The sequence below is a fragment of the Macaca thibetana genome, chromosome 2, assembly GCF_024542745.1.
Source record: "Macaca thibetana thibetana isolate TM-01 chromosome 2, ASM2454274v1, whole genome shotgun sequence".
NCBI lineage: Eukaryota > Metazoa > Chordata > Mammalia > Primates > Cercopithecidae > Macaca > Macaca thibetana.
In genome coordinates this window covers 75,203,954-75,221,370 of record NC_065579.1, presented here as the reverse complement: position 1 = coordinate 75,221,370, position 17,417 = coordinate 75,203,954, and the positions used below count along the sequence as shown (strand labels likewise).

General features: G+C 36.3%; 1 protein-coding gene and 1 non-coding gene across 5 annotated transcripts in view; one reads left to right on the top strand and one right to left on the bottom strand.

The window, feature by feature from the left end:
• The window catches only part of PLD1 (phospholipase D1), a 206,000-nt gene that overhangs the window by 104,375 nt on the left and 84,208 nt on the right, over window positions 1-17,417 (top strand). For all 4 annotated transcript variants that reach the window (XM_050780062.1, XM_050780064.1, XM_050780061.1 and 1 more), the window contains exons 12-13: window positions 6,034-6,115; window positions 13,700-13,810. In XM_050780062.1, coding sequence (XP_050636019.1) covers window positions 6,034-6,115; window positions 13,700-13,810 — 193 coding nt within the window. The remainder of the gene's footprint in view (window positions 1-6,033; window positions 6,116-13,699; window positions 13,811-17,417) is intronic.
• On the bottom strand, window positions 12,825-12,928 carry LOC126949547 (small nucleolar RNA U13). Its single transcript, XR_007723824.1, has one exon. It is a non-coding gene; the product is annotated as a small nucleolar RNA U13 (small nucleolar RNA).

The following is a 17,417-nucleotide window of genomic DNA, read 5'->3' as shown; positions in this document are numbered from 1 at the left end:
AGTTTGTTGACACCTATCTTAGAAGATAGACTTAATTCACCACATTTTATCAATACTAAGAGCTAAATGTAGTGTTTTCCGAAGTTGTACCATTTTACATTTTCACCAGCAATGTATGAGAGTTACAATTCTTCCACATAATTGCTAGTCCTTGGTGTTGTCAGTCATTATTTCAAAGGGTATACAATAGTGTTTTATTATGATTTTAGCTTGTGTCAGGAACATCATTTCACATTGAGCAAATTTTCATGTGATATTTGGACATTTATTTAACTGTTCAAATTTTTCCCCTTTTTTTGAGAGGGAGATGTTGTCAGTCTTCTTGTTTAGTTGTAAGAGGTATTTGTACATGCTAGTTAAAGTGGTTGTCCCATTTCACTCTGGCCTCCATTCTTTCTGTTGAGAAATTCTCTGTCACTTGAATAGATTGTTCCCCTCTAAGTAATGTGTTATTTTTCCTCTGAGTGGTTTCAATATTTTCCTTCTGTCTTTAGTTTTCAGCAGTTTGGTTATGATGTTTGTGTTTATCCTATTTGGGGTTCTCTGAGGTTCCTAAATCTGTAGTTTTATATCTTTTGCCAAATTTAAGAAATTGTTAGCCATTATTTCTTTACACATTTTTTCTGAACTTTCCTCTTTCTCTCCTCTTTCTGAATCTCCAATGACACAAATAGTGTCTTATTTATTTGTCAAATTCATTGACTCTTTCCTCTATGACAGGGTCCCCAACCTCCAAACCAAACCAGTCTCCAGACTGTTAGGAACCAGGCCACACAGCAGATGAGCCGGAGGTTGTAGGGGGAGGTAGTGAGTATGAGAATTAACTGCCTGAGCTCCGCCTCCTGTCAGATCAGCCGCGGCATTAGATTCTCCTAGGAACATGAACCCTATTGTGAACTATGCATGTGAGGGATCTAGGCTGCCTGCTCCTTATGAGAGTCTATATAGTGCCTGCTGGCCTATCTGAGGTGCAACAGTTTCATCCAGAAATTATCCTTCCCCCTCATTCCCACCCATGGAAAAATTGTCTTCCATGAAACCGGTTTCTGGTGCCAAAAAGGTTGAGAACTGCTGCTCTATGATCTCCATTCTGGTATGGAGCCTATCCTGTGAGGTTTGGGGGATTTATTGTTTGCTTTTGTTTTTCTAGTGTTTTTGGTAATTGTGTTTTTCACTTTGAAAATTTTTATTTGGTCCTTCTCTATATCTTTTTCTGTAAGACTTTTTTTGTCTTTTCATTTTAGGAGTGTTCACCCTTACTTAGAGCAGTTTTATAATATCTGACATAGCCTTAAGTAGGTAATTTCAATATCCACGTTGTCTTGATATTGACGTCTGCTGATTCCCTTTTCCATACAAGGTTAAGATTTTTTTTTTCGTTCTGGTTCTTTGTGTGCCAGGTACTTGTACTGTATTCTAGAAAATTTTATTATTATGTTATAAGACTCTGAGTCTTGTTTGAATCCTGTGGAGAATGTTAGTATTTTTGTGTTAGCGGGCAATTTACCAATTTCAGTTCAGGCTTAAAGTTCCAACCAGCCTTTTATGAGTGTTGTTTTAATGTCGGTTTTGTTGTTAATGCCTTTGCGGTGCTATTCAGATCTGTCCCATATGCGTGCCACCTAGTGGCCAGTCTGAGACTTGGATGGTGGTCTGTTCCTCAGTTCAGTTCTCAGCCTCTTTGGTGTGATGTTTAGGATGAAATCCATGCATAGACAGCTTGGGAGTGAGCCAGAAAATCAGAAACAACTTTATGGAGCTGCTTTTCTGAGCTCCTCTCCCCTGTTTTTAGTTTCCCATGGCTTCCCTTTTTAGCCTTCTAGCCTGAAAGATGGGTTTTTATTTACTGTGCTCTGCCATGTGCTTTCTCTGATGGCACCCATGTCCAGAGCCAAGCCAGGCGTATTTACATCACCATTGGTGAGGAAATTTCCCCTGCCTCAGAAGTTTTAGTACCTTTGGGCTCTCCACTGCAGCCCTGTCACTACCAGAGATCCTTTTCATTCTCCCCAAGCCTGAACTAGAGGATTTTTGAACTTCTCTCTGTGCCGATGCCTGTTTCCAAGTTTTCCCTCCAAGTCAAGGAATCAAAGGGGGAAAAATTGTTAAACTTATCACTGGCTAGGTGGTACTTCAAATTCTGTTCTTCTTTTTCTCTATTGAGGCTTCCACTTATTTAGCTCTTATGTAATTTTTCTCAGCAATATTTTGTATTTTTCTAGCTATAGGTCTTATACATATTTTGTTAAAATTTTCACTGAGTATTTTATGTTTTTTGATATTATTGTAAATGATATTTTAAAATTCATTTTCCATACAGAACTAGAAATGCAATTAATTTTTGTGTATTTACCTTATAGCTTGTGACCTTGCTAAATTAATTTATTAGTGCTAGTAGCTTTTTTGTAGATTGCTTAGGATTGTCCTGTAATGATTATATGATCTATGAATAAAGACAGTTTTACTTCTTCTAATCTATATGCTTTATATTTTATTTTCTTGCATGTTGCATTGGCTAGTTATCACCAGTAAAATGTTGAATGAAAGTGGTGAGAATGAACATCTATGCCCTGTTTCTAATCTTCAGAGGAAAGCATGCAGTTGTGTTATATTATGAATGATGTTAGAGATAGATTTTTTATAGGTACCCTTTATTACACTGAGGAAGTTTTTTTCTATTTCTAACTTGTTGGGAGTATTTATTGTTAATGGATATTGATTTTCTTCATTTCTTCTGCATTTGTTGAAATAATAATATTTTTCTCCTTTTTGTTGTTACTGTGGTGAATTACATTGATTGATTACCAACTTTTAAACCAACCTTGTATCTTAGGATAATCCCACTTGATCATTATTTTTGTAAGTTGCTGTGTTTTTGGTAAATATTTTTACTTCTGTGATCATAAGGGATGTTCTTTAGTTTTCTTTTCTTGCATTGTCTTTATTTGGTTTTAGTATGAGGAGAATGCTGACCTCATTAAATAAGATAGTGAGTGTTCCCTCCTTTGTTTATTGGAAGAATTTAGGTAGTACTAACATCATTTCTTTCTTAAATATTTGATAAAATTCAAATATTTAATAAATTCTGTAAAGTTGGCAGAGTCTGTAGTTTTCCCTTTGGGAAAGTTTTAATTACAGATTCAGTTTTTCAGTAGCTATGAAGTCAGTATCAATTTCTTTTTATTTTCATTATGAAAATATTTTATTCAAGGAATATGTTTATTTTATTTAAATTACCACAAATATTGGCATACAGTTATTTTTAATAGTTATTATTCATTTAATATAATTTAATGCCTCTAGGCCCTATAGTGATTCCCTATCTTTCACTCTTTTTTTTTTTTTTTTTTGAGACAGGGTCTTCTTCTGTTGCCCAGGTTGAAGTGCATTGACATGATGATGGCTCACTGCAGCTTCAACCTTCTAGGTTCCAGCAATCCTCCTACCTCAGCCCCCTGAGTAGCTGGAACTACAGACATAAACCACCATGCCTGGCTAATTTTTTAAATTTTTTCATAGAAACAGGGTCTTACTATGTTTCCCAGGCTGGTCTCAAACTCCTGTGCTTACGCAGTCCTCCCATTTTAGCCTCTCAAAGTGCTGGGATTATAGATGTGAGCCCATCCTTTCAATCGCTTTTTTTTCATGTTTTTTAGCCTTGCTAGAAATTCACAAATTTTATTGATATTTCAAAGAGTCAGCATCTAGTTTCATTGAATTTTCTCTGTGTTTTTTCAGTTTTATATTTCATCAAGTTCTGCTCTTATATTTATTATTCCCTCATCTTCTTGCTTTGGGTTTAATATCTTCTTTTTCTGTCTTTTAAAAATGGAAAGTCTGATCAATAATTTTTAATGTTTTGTTTTTCTCATGTAAGCATTTAAAGTAATTAAATCTTCTAAGTGGTACACTTAGAGGTGTGTTTTAACATCTCTGAAATCAGGAAGCATCTTACGCTCTTACAGTTACAGTTGTCATGATTTTTTCTTTCTTAGTGGTACATGCAGTAACGTTGCATCCTACAATCACTGGTGTCCTAGATTCAATTAAATGTAATATGAAACAATAACTTTGTTTACAAGTGAGTAAAGACCCTTACATGATAATGCTTGGTAAGTTATAGCTGCTTTCTTCTTGCTGTGCAGCCATGGTTTATACTTTGTTTACACCATGATATAACAAAATCTTTTTTTCTTTTTATGTGTTATCCTCAAAATTGAGGGCTCCTTGAGAGCTATCTTAAGATTCTTCAAAGTATCTAGTGGAATGCTCAGCATACAAGGGTACACATGTTTGTGGATTAAATGAAATAAATGATGATAAAGACTTAATTGCAGAGTATAACATTAAAAGTCTCCCGCAAACTGAAGCTCTTTGAGCCCATATTTAATGTATACATCAAAAAATTGCAATTGTGTATATGTTGTTGGATATCTCTCATTTTTGGTGAACTAGCAGTGGACAGCAATGTATTTTACTATTTTAAAGCAGATTTCTTTTTAATGCTTCTTTGATCTTTTCTGATCAATTGCTGTGCTTTATTTGTTTGTTTGCTTGTTTGGACATAGATTACTTTTGAGTTTGTTCCCTACTCTAAATTAAATATGCAAGTACTTACACTGTCCAAACTCTCCATTTGTCTGTTTCCTTATTTATTTTACCCAATAACGTTTCCTTTAGAACCTTTATCTCTGGGTTTTTATTTTCTTTAACTGAATGAAATAAAGCATAACATTGATTTCTTTTAATCTCTTTACCTCCTTGAAGCACTGTTGATTTCACATGCTTAGAGGACTCCCTGGGAGGGCAATACTCCAGTGCAGAATTCCATAAGACTTTTATCTTGACATAGTCTACCCCTGCTTCCTCAGGTCTAGCAGTTCAGTGAAGAAAGGAATATTTTCTGCTGCTTCTTTTTTCTAACAACAGGGAAGTTACAGCATGTACATATTTAACTCAGAAACTAACTTTAGAACCCAGCCCCAGGGGAAAAATGACTCTATTGTACTCTTAGCTGCCTTGCGAAGCTTAGCTTACCTGAGCCGCCTTATGCCTTACTGAAGGAGAAGAGCCTAGGAAGAATTTCGTATGTCAGCCGACCTTCCTTCTCCCCTGTCCAGAAAGCCCAAGGTTCCCTCAGATGCTGCTTCTTTGTGTATAGGAAGTCAGTGTGTCTGGGTATCCATTAGAATGCTTTTAGTTTGGGGTAACAGAATGTTCAACTAAAGAGGGCTTAAACACTGAGGATTTATTTTTCACATTTAATGTTAGTCTAAAGTTGGGCAATTCTGAGGTTGGCAGAGTGGTCTAGTGATTCTGGGGTTATGGTCTTCCCCTTAGAATTTCAATATTGCTGCACCTCTGTAATCATCATACTCCCATACGACATCCATCCTAAAGCTGGAAGTGTGGGCAGGCTTTCTCCGAGAGAGGGAGAGAGAGCGAAAGAGAGGGACGGGGAGAGAGAGAGAGTGTGTGTGTTTGTGTGTGTGTTTCAGGGAGGAAAAACTTTCCCATTAAGCCCCTGTGTACCTCCTCATATATCTCATCGTTCAGGATTGTGTCACGTTGTGCTCTAGCTGCACAGGAGTCTGGGAAAGCAAGTACCTAGAATATTCAGAGTCTGTGGTGGGAGAGAGGCTCTGACAGCAGGGAAGAAGTTGGAGATTGTTGGTGGGCAACCAACAGTATCTGCCTGTGTGCATAGCTGTGCATGTGGGTACGAGACAGAGAAAGAGAGGGAGAGAGAGAGAGAGAGAGATAAACTAAGATTGATGTTTTGTATGGCTAAAGGCTATTTTTCCCATATGAAGTTATACTTAGACTCATAGTATTAGTTATTATACCTAGACTCATAGTATTAGTTATATATTAGACTCATAGACTCATACCTAGACTCATAAAGCTTTGGATTACCTACCACAATGGAGGATGATAATGGCATTTGGGCTGAAATTGCCTTTGCTTCCTATGACACAATCAGAACTTTATATTTTGTTTTAGTTACTTGAAATCTTGGTTTCATTATTTCAGGCTGAGTCCAGAAATCTTCCTGAAACGCCCGGTGGTTGAGGGAAATCGCTGGAGGTTGGACTGCATTCTTAAACGAAAAGCAGTATGTACTTTCCCAGAAAATGCTGATATAATTTTTTAACTGTCTGTTGTCTCTGAAATGCTTTTCTTTTCAAAGCCTTTCACACGTATAACTTTTCACTTTAGAGTTTGACAAAAAGTAGGATAACTAATGTTTTTCAGTTCATTTGGTTCTATTTTTTTCCTATTGCTTTTGAGAGCATAAATATTTTAGACTAATTCACAGCATGGATTATGTTAGCATCTCTAATTTTTATTTTTGAATCAGTTATGGGCAGTTAATTTTATAGGCAAAAAAGTTATAATAAAATTTCATCATTGAATAATAAATGATTAAATGGAGCATAACATTTAATTGTATTCATTATTTTGTCATTTAAGCAAAAGAAAAACTCATCTGGAGAATGGTTTCAGCTAGATGGGGCTAACATGGTGTAGAATAATGTTAAAGGGGGGGAATAGTCACAGTTGGTGGTGTTTTTGCTCTAGTTTTGGTAAAGTTCATGGTAGTAACGTGAACTGTTTCCTGTGGAGTTGACCCTGTACATTCTGGGTGAACATTGAGTGTGTGCTTTTTAGGTATAAAACGTAAATAACTGAAGCAGTCTAGGCTCACTAATGACTGCACTGGTATTTCTAGTGATTTTTTAATGTAATAGGCCCTCAACAAAATTAAATCAGTTTAAATTAAAAATAGACCTGGATTTATTATTTAGCATGTCCAAATTGGAAAGTGCTAACTTTTTGCTGTTATCAGAAACTGTCTTAACCTTTTTTTTTTTTTTTGAGATGGAGTTTTGTTTTTGTTGCCTAGGCTGGAGTGAAATGGTGCGGTCTCAGCTCACTGCAACCTCTACCTCCCAGCTTTAAGCAATTCTCCTGCCTCAGCCTCCCAAGTAGCTGGGAGACAAGTGCCTGCCACCACACCTGTGTTTTTTTGTTTGTTTGTTTTTGGTTTTTTTTGCATTTTATTATTTTTAGTAGAGACGGGGTTTCACCATGTTGGCCAGGCTGATCTTGAACTCCTGATCTCAGGTGATCTGCCCACCTCGGCTTCCCAAAGTGCTGGGATTACAGGTGTGAGCCACTGCTCCTGGCCAACCTTTTTTTATTCTATCATTAAATATGCTAGCAGAACATGTAGAGCCTAAATAGTTGAGGTTAGCATTTTTCTGTTTCTCATACCCTTCACTCATTTCTTCTTTCCTATCCTCTACATTTCACTTTTTCTTTCCCCATTCACTTTCCCCTTTTCTCTCTGTATCTTTTCCCCATGCATTTACTTGAGTATTTCTGGGGATATCCACAAATATAGTCAGACCTCTCTGCTAATATTGAAAGCAAAAGAAATTGATAATATTTATTTGAAACACATTCTGCCAAACAACATCATTTTGATGGATAGTCTAGTTTGTTTCATCAATAGAATTCCAGTTACAGAATTGGACATTTTGATTCTGAAAACATTATTCACATATTTATTAAATAATTCATCATACAGTTACTGTCTCCTATGAGCCGGCTTCTATGGTAATCACTAAGAATGCCACCATGAATTGGATTTGAGCCTTGACAGTGGAGAACTTGCTGAGGGAGGGACTCATGTCTTGAGCTCAGTCCTAGCCTTACCAGACTACTTTCTACCTATTGAATGGGCAGTAACTTTCTCTATGTTTCTCTCAATTAAATGGCATCTATACCATTTTCCCTCAAGATTCTGTTTCAGTACATTTTTCCAGCCTTGCCTAGCAATCTGTACTAATACTAGTAAGTTTTTTGCTTATAATATGTAATCAACACTTCACTGTTTTAGGTTTCCATCAATATGTATTTATTGAATGTTTTCTATGTGCAGGTCATTTGGCTAATCATATGAGGATGTACATAAATAAAAGCTATTGTTCTTAAGTTGAGGGAGCTTATAAAATCTACAGAAGTGTCAGTTGCATACAGAAAAAATGCCTCGATTTTATGGCAAGAGGGAAAGCACTGGGCTTTCCCAATGGAAAAGGTCCAGTTGGGGAGCCCCTCACAACATGAAGGATGTGGGGCATTTAGGATGGACAAACATTTTTAAAAGGGAAAGAAGAACTTTCTGGGTGTAGTAAATGTAAACAGCAGTGCCAAAGACTTTGTAAGGCACAGCAGGGTGGTTAATCCCATCTGAGTGTTAGCATAGCCGGATGGGGGATTAAGCTGGAACTGCTCATTGCAGCTAGGATGCAGAGGCTTTGTGAGCCAAGCTAGTAGTTTGACTTTATGGGAGACAGTGGAGGCAGTACTGTGCGGGACAGGGCAGTGTGGGGAAGCAGGGGTGGTCTGATCGAAATGATGTGTCAGACCCCGTCTCTACTAAACATACAAAAAATTAGCCTGGTGTGGTGGCGGGCGCCTGTAGTCCCAGCTACTCGGGAGGCTGAGGCAGAAAAATGGTGTGAACCTGGGAGGTGGAGCTTGCAGTGAGCTGAGATCACGCCACTGCACTCCAGCTTGGGCAACAGAGCAAGACTCCGTCTCAAAAATAAAAATAAATAAATAAATAAATAAATAAACAAATAAGATGTGATGGGAAGGTGATTCTGATAGTGGAAGAAAGTGGGAAGAACTCTGATTCAGAAAGCTAAAGTTTAGATCACTTGAAGGTACAGTGTCTACAGGACATCTAAGTTAACTTGAGAAAGCTAGTAAATGCCTCGGCAGGGCTCTGGAGGAAGATTCTGCAGGCCTGGCTTCCGCCTCTTGTTTGCTGGCATGCGCTTGTTTATTGCCCTCAGCATACCTGTTTGGTTACCTTTTCTGTCTCTAGCGTGACTTCTCTTTACTTTTATGGCCCATGAACCCTGGTGAGGTCCCTTGTGAACACCATGGCCAAATAAACGTTATTGTCTGAAAACAGTGCTTCATTTCCATTTCATCCACTTCTTGGAGCTTGTAATTTTTAAATTGTGGGTAATGATATTTTAAATTTCCTAAAGAAATAGTAATACAATTAAAGATTGATTTCTCGGTGGTACATTTAGTGGAGTTGCTCTTCCTTAATCTCCTTCCACCATATTATTACTTTTTACTCATATTTACTGAGTGTTAAATTTTTTACCACTCAGATCATTCCAAATTGACATTTTATATGCACATAAATACGGCTTCACATAAATAAATTAGTTTCTGAAAGCCACACACTAGCTTTGCAAAGTATGAGGTTGAAACATCATGTTTGTTTTTTGCATTAACAGGTCCCAGAGGTCCACAAGATTTATTAAAATGAATGTCTTATTTTCTTCTATCTGATTGTGCAGAATTTCTGAGAGGAATTTAGAAACTGTCACTGCCTCATAGCCAACCTATGGCAAACATCTCTTATAATGGCTATTTTTTAAGAAAAAAATACAATATTTTATTTATCTGGTTAATAACCAAGTTGAACTTTTCCTATTTCTTTGGTCTTCTGATCTGCAATGCCATCACTTAAAATAAAAGCCAATCTTGAGAGGCAGACTGTTCACAACTCAAAGAAATCAGCATCTCAGGGCTTTCCACAGTTCTGCACTTGCTCTACTAAGAGGTGAGATAAGCTGCATCACAGTTATGGCAACCAAATCCCCACACGCAGTTTTGTGTGTCTCAACCTTAGGAACTTGTGATATTTCCTATAAAACTTAGACTAATGGGAGAATTTGTCTTCAGGTTGATTTCCTTCTGTCCTGGATCACAAGGCACAATGTAGAGTTGCAGTCAGTGATCAATAAAAGGGAAAGTTGTCCAGGACTGAGAAATGACAGGAATAATCACATCTCTACACAGATTCTTATCACATCTCTACACAGAGTCTTATCAAAGTGGTGGGCTACGGTGGCTTGCAGGGAAGGTATCTTCAGCTTCAAGAACGTGCTTCAAACAAAATTGATGTGTCGGACCCCGTCTCTACTAAAAATACAAAAAATTAGCTGGGTGTGGTAGCGGGCGCCTGTAATCCCAGCTACTCGAGAGGCTGAGACAGAAGAATGGCGAGAACCCGGGCTGGGTTCTAAAGTTAGTTTCTGAGTTAAATATGTACATGCTGTAACTTCCCTGTTGTTAGAAAAAAGGCACATGAGCTTTTGTGCTCTTATATCCCAATGTTGCCTGCTTTTAAACGGTGAGGAAATGATTTCTTTATACCCTTTACTTTCCATTTTCTTAATATATTATACCCCTTGGGGAAGTCCTTGGCAAGTGACAAAAACATTAGTGAGCATCCTGGGTTAGGGAGTGGGGTGGGCTAAACTGTCTTCAGGCAGTGGACAGACTTGGCTCATTTAGAAAATATTTTCACTCTGCTACCTTGAGCAATCGGAGGAAAAGCTGGCTAAGAAACAAAGTCACTGATTTCCACTATAAAAATGTTCTTTTCATTGTCTTCCCATGTATTTTGAATATCTAAAGCGCCTCAAAATTTCTACTGTTTATAGTGTTATGTCTGCTCTACTTGACAAAAAACGAATTAGAAAAGAGGACAGAACTTTCACCTTTAAAAATTCATGTTTTATGAAATGTGTTCTCTGGAAACTTTGGGTCAGCTGAGTTCACCAGAGATAAGAAACACTGCATTGCATAGGCAACTCCAGGCCATCTGTTTTTCTACTTCTCCTATTAATCATTTCTGTCCCTTTCTCTAAGCAAAAAATAATTTCCCCAAGGGTATTAAAAGGCAGTAGGCACTAAAGCATGGGATGTTTTGAAAGTGTATTTTTTAAATTGCAGAATTAACATCATCAGGTTTTTCTTTCCTTTGGCTTTCATTTTGTAGAAATATTTCTCACATTTTGTATAAGCCTGCACTGTAACAACCTGGAAAATGCCTTCATCCCCAAGGAATGATTCATTCTCCTTTGCCCTTTATGGCTAGAGTTTATAATAGTCAATACCTTGACCAAAAGAAGAATGCATTGTTTTATTATCACAGGAATATTGTCACTAATTAAGTGTTTATTGTGGCTATAGGTGTAGGTAAATAATTATAAACCACATAAAAATGAACTTTCTATATTTGATTACTTCCTTTTTAGTCATTTGTCTTTAAGCTAAAAAGACAAGTCTCTACCCTATTTCCTTTAGAATTATTTGAATGAGAAAAGACATAGTATAGAAGAAAATGTCAGGTATTAATAAATGGAGAGTAGTAATATAATCCATTAGTGCTAATATCTCTATTATTTCAAAAATCCATTAGTTATGCAGGTAAGTGGAAAACTGTAGGATTCAGGCCAAGTTCCTAATTTGCAACTACTATTCTTCATGAGTAATAATGTCTTAAGCCTAAGAAACAGAATTTCATCTGCTTAAAATAAATGGATCATGATGAAAAATGTCAGGTGTAATGTTCTACAATTTAGGTTGAAATTTTGGGTTTTACTCTTTGTATTATATCTTTTAGTGAGAGGCTTTTTTTGGTAACCATTATTCAGTGCTGAATTCTAAAATATTCAAATACCAAAAATAGACCTGAACAGGAGAGGAGAAAAATAAAATAATTTTTTAATTTTCCTTTAGAGCCCTTCATCAGTGGTTCATGACAGAGCAGTCTCTGGCCAGACCATTAAAATTAATCTGTTCACCTTTTGCTACACTTTCACTCTTTGCTGAAATATGTATCTATATTCTTGATTGTAATAGTACTTGCATAATTGTAATACGTAACTAGCAAGTGCTAGAAGCCAGCTGTTAACCAGAGAAATAGAATGACATATATATTCTTTTTGATCCTGCTTTTTTGAGAGCAAAAATGAGTCTTCTCCTAGTACTCAAATCTTGTTCACGCACACTGGAATGTAAATCTAGTGTGCACCTCAGAAATACATATACCATTAAGATATTACTAACACCACGAAAGACAGAATGTTAGTATTTTGAAGTAATGTTAATATTTTGAAGTAAATTCCTTATTATAAGGAATTTAGGGTTCAAAACATGCTTTTTAGTACTGGCAGAACAATATTATGGAAATGTTTATGTGTTTGGTTTGCTCTTAAGATTTTATATCCTGTGATCTAGAACCTAAAAATATTAACTCCTATGTTATATCAGATTGTATAGCATTGCAAAAGTTTTTAGTTCTTGTAAAAGAACTAAATTGTATAGTTTTGCAAAAGTTTTTAGTTCTTGTAAAGTAGGTGCGTTCAACCCAGTAAGATATCTTTAAAGATTTTTATTCAAATTTCCCTTATAAACAATGACTAATCACCATGGAGTATTACTTTAAACTGTAACAAAATTATTTTTTCATTATGGTTTATTAGATACGCCTGCATCTGTAATATTCTAGAAAGTATTATGGAAAAATTATTGCCTTAATTCTCTAGGATATTAAATGTCAGGTGTCATTTAGATACGTAATCTAGTATGTATGCAAAATGTTTCAGAATGCTTTCAGAGCGGCTGGGTACAAACAATGCAAATTGAAATGGTGCAAACTGTACAAAAATAAGGAGAATTCAGGACTAAAAAGTAAAAAAAGGGACCCACAAGGTGGGGGTGAATAAGCCAGTTTCCTGGAGGTAATACATTCTGAACTGTACATCGGAGGGGGATCCATGAGTGGGCAAGCAGCAGGAGAGGAGCATTCCAGTGAGGGGCGGTTTAGCCTGGCCTGAAAGCCTGTCACCAACCAGAACTAGAATGGAAAATACCAGTGCTTTTCTATACTATTAGCTATCGGACCTGGTCTTTTGGTTTTTGTTTAAATATTTTTTTCAGATGAGATGGGTAATGTGCAGACGTCCTAAGAAGATTTGAGTGTGGCACATCTCACACTTGTGAGTGAACACACAATCATCACGCTCATGAACTACAAAAGAATTGGACATTGTCTTTTTAATGATTAATATTACTAAATAATTGTATTATTTGTATAACATGTTAGCATCTACAAGGCACTTTTGATTTAATTTGACTCAATTAAATAGGCCACAGTGGCCTTGTCTATTTTCTTTTAGATCCAAGGTCTAAGGAAGGATGGATCAATTTAATTTGAGTGTCCATTTTATACTAAAGTTTTCAATGTTTTGGATCTTTAATCAATTATTGATTCTTTCTTGATATGACAAGTTGTAAGAATGGAAGGGAGATAGATTTTTATTTTTAATATTTGTGTCTCAATATACACACTTAGGTGGCACTTCCTTATATTGCCTTTTTTATTAAAATTTTATCTTATTTGTTTATAAAAGAAGTTAGAAAGTACAGTGCAGGCTAGGTGCGGTGGCTCATGCCTGTAATCCCAGCACTTTGAGAGGCCGAGGCGGGTGGAACACTTGAGGTCAGGAATTTGAGAACAGCCTGGCCAACATGGCGAAATCCCTTCTACTAAAAATACAAAAATTAACTGGGTGTGGTGGCACACGCCTGTAATCCCAGCTACTCAGCAGGCGGAGGCATGAGAATTGCTTGAACCTGGGAGGTGGAGGTTGTGGTGAGCCAAGATTGCACCAGTGCACTCCAGGCTGGGTGACAGAGACTCTGTTTCAAAAAAAGAAAGAAAGAAAGAAAGTACAGTGCAAAGGATAAAGAAAATGAATTGTAACTTCCCTCCAGAGATACTCATTCCTCCATCTGTTTTCTCTTGTGACAGCAACAAGGGGTGAGGATCTTCATAATGCTCTACAAAGAGGTGGAACTCGCTCTTGGCATCAATAGTGAATACACCAAGAGGACGTTGATGCGTCTACACCCCAACATAAAGGTATTCAGGTTCCTCTTGATAACCAATGTTTCTTTATTATTCTATAGGATTTTTTCAGATATGTTTTGTTCTGGGCAGTAATAATCTATAGAATTCCCAAATGTATATTTGATCCAATAGCATTGTGTCCTCAGAAATGAAGCAAAATACTAGACTTTCTTATCTTCCCTACGTTGATGGAGGTAAGCAGACCTCATATTTCTGCTTCTCTGACTCTGATAATTGAAAGTGAGAGTTTAGACAAGAACATGCTTCCTGCATTTGTTTTGATATTCATGAGCTCTATCAAGTTCTCACACTTGTCATTAAGTTTATCCCGGAACCTCTTAGATGTGGTCTCCCTGTGACATCCCCTGATCATTGATAGCAGCAAAGAGATCTCCTCTAGGATTTAAAATGTCTTAAAAAAAAATCAATGGCACCTAGTATAAAATACTAATAAAGTAAATAAACATGAAAAACAATTTGAAATAGTTATTTAATATTTTGCCAAATACCTAAAACCTATCAATAAATATAACCCAGTCATTGAGGTACATCAAGACATAACGAATGAATAAACCTCCAGCAGGCTTAAAACATGTAACAATTGTATGTTTCACTTGGTCAGAAAAAATGAAAGTGTTTTCTCCCAGAGAATGATTTATTAGGTTGCATAATTTATATATATTATTTATTCATTCACCAAATTTCTATCAAGTACCCACTAAAGATGTAATTTTGCAACACCAACAACTGTGAGGAAAGAGCTGTTAAAGGAGCAGAGATTTGTATGTTACTGAAGTTAAACTGGCACAAATTCAAATTAGAATGTTACAACTTTAGGATGTTACATTTAACTGCAAAGAAAATAGCAATCCAATATATCACTATTTAACAAAAAGAAATGAGAAAGGAATTTATACATGTCACTACAAAGAAATCAACCAAACAAAATGGAAGACAGTAATGCAGGAAATGAGAGACAAAAAAGCTATAAGGCATGTAGAGAATAGTAGCAAAAGTACAGAAGTATCTTACAAATAATTACTTTAAATGTAAACGGATTGACCCCTCTAATCAAAAAACAGATTGGTAGATTGGATTTTAAGAAAATATGATCCAACTATATGGTATCTACAAGAGACTCACTCTAGATGCAAAGACACAAGTAGGTTGAAAATGAAAGAATGGAAAGGATATTTCACACACATAGTAAACAAAAAAGAGCAGGAGTGGCTAAACTAGTATCAGACAAAATAGACTTTAAATCAAAACATGATTACAAGAGACGAAGAAGGACATTATATATTAATAAAAGGTTCAATACAGCAAGATATAAAAATTATACACATTTATGTACCTAATAACAGATCATCAAAATACATGAAGCAAAAACAGACAGAATTGAAGGGAGAAAAACACAGTCTGTGGTAATAGTTGGAGACTTCAACATTTCACTCTCAGTAACGGTTAGAGCAACCAGACAGAATTTAAGTAAGAAAATAGAGGACTTGAACACACAGTAAACCAGCTGGATCCAGTGGACATACAGAACATTCTAGCCAACAACAGCAGGATACACATTCTTCTCAAGTGCACATGGGGCATTTTCCAGGATCATCTGTTAGGCCCCAAAGTAAGTCCTAATAGATTTTAAAAGGTAGATAAAATCTGTCTGACCACAACAAGATAATGTTAGAAATTAATAACAGAAGGACAGCTAGAACATTCAGAAATTCATAGAAATTAAATAACACACTGTTAAACAAGCAATGGATCAAAGAAAAAATCACAAGGGAAAGAGAAAATACTTAGAGACAAATGAAAATGAAACAACATACCAAAATTACGGGACACAGAGAAAGCAGTGCAAAGGGGGAAATTTACAGCTATACTTGCAAAAAGAAGAAAGATCTCAAAACAACAACCTAATTTTACAGTTTAAGGAACTGGAAAAAGAAGAACAAACTAAACCTAAAACTACCAGAAGGAAGGAAATAAAGATTGGAGCATGAGAAGTAAAACCAGAGGATAGAAAAATAATACAGAAAATCAATGAAACCAAGTTGGTTTTTTGAAGAGATAAAATCAACAAACCTTTAGCTTGATGGGCTAAGAAAAAAAAAAAAAGACTCAAGTTACTAAAATCAGAAATGAAAGTAGAGACATTACTACCAATTCTACAGAAATAAAAATGATTCTAAGGGATTACTGCAAGCAATTGCATACCAATACATTGGATAACCTAGAGCAGATGTGCAAGTTCCTAGAAATACGAAACCTACCGAGACTAAATCATGAAGAAATAGAAAATCTTAATAGACCTTTAACTAGTAAGGAGATTGATCAGTAATTAAAAATCTCCCCCAGATGAAAAGCTAGGGACCTGATGGCTTCACTGGTGAATTCTACCAAACATTTAATGAGGAATTACCACCAATCTTTCTCAAGCTTTTTCAAAAATTGAGGAGGAGAGAAGAGTCCCTAACTCATTACCCTGATACCACTGGATTGTACACTTAAAAATGGTTAAGATGGTAAATTTTATGTTATGTTTATTTTACTACAATGTTTTAAAAAAGTGTTATTAAGAAAACAGTAAGGCCAGGTATGGTGGCTCATGCGTATAGTCCCAGCGCTTTGGGAAGCTGAGGTAGGAGGGTGGCTGGAGGCCAGGAGTTCAAAACCAGCATCGGCAACATAACAAGACACCCATATCTACAAAAAACAAAAAGATTAGCCAGGCATGGTGGTACACGCTTGTAGTCCCAGCTACTCAGGAGGCTGAGGCAGAAGGATCATTTGAGCTCAGGAGTTCAAGGCTGCAGTGAGCTATGATCACGCATCTATACTCCAGCCTCAGTGAGAGTGACAGTCTGTAAAAGAAAGAAAAAGGAGAGAGAGAGAGAGAGGAAGGAAGGAAGGAAGGAAGGAAGGAAGGAAGGAAGGAAGGAAGGAAGGAAGGAAGGAAGGAAGGAAGGAAGAAGAGAGAACGAAGAGAGAAAGAAAAAGAGAGAAAGAAAAGAAAGAAAGAGAAAGAAAGAAAGAAAAGAAAGAAAGAAAGGAGGAAAGAAAGAAAGGGAAGGAAGAAAGGGAAGGAAGGAAGGAAGGAAGGGAAGGAAGGAAGGAAGGAAGGAAGGAAGGAAGGAAGGAAAGAAAAAAGTAGTTGCCAAAGCTTTTGTCATCTTTTTACCTTAAGGCAAATGAAAATAAGAAGTCAGACTGGGATAATTTTGAAAGCAAGAGGTTACTAACTACTCAAGGTACCTTTTAAATAAAGAGCTGCCAAAATATCTATATGCCTATATTCATATGCTTAGTATTTCAATTCAACAACTGATAAAATATCAATATAATGCATTACAAATTTTTCCAGAGATAAATAGTAGTTAAATATTTTTAGCTTTTTTTTTTTTTTTCAGTACTGAATTTAACTTAATCCTTACAGGGGGAAGGGGACCAGCTATCAAACTGAGCTGACTGTTTTCTAATGTATTGCCAGACCTCAAGCTAAATGGCGGCTGCCCCAAAATATAGTATATGGACATGGGAGCTTGAAAAGTAAATAGGAGTCTTTTTTTTTTTTTTTTTGCTAAATGCTGAGAATAAAATTATTTTTTCTGGT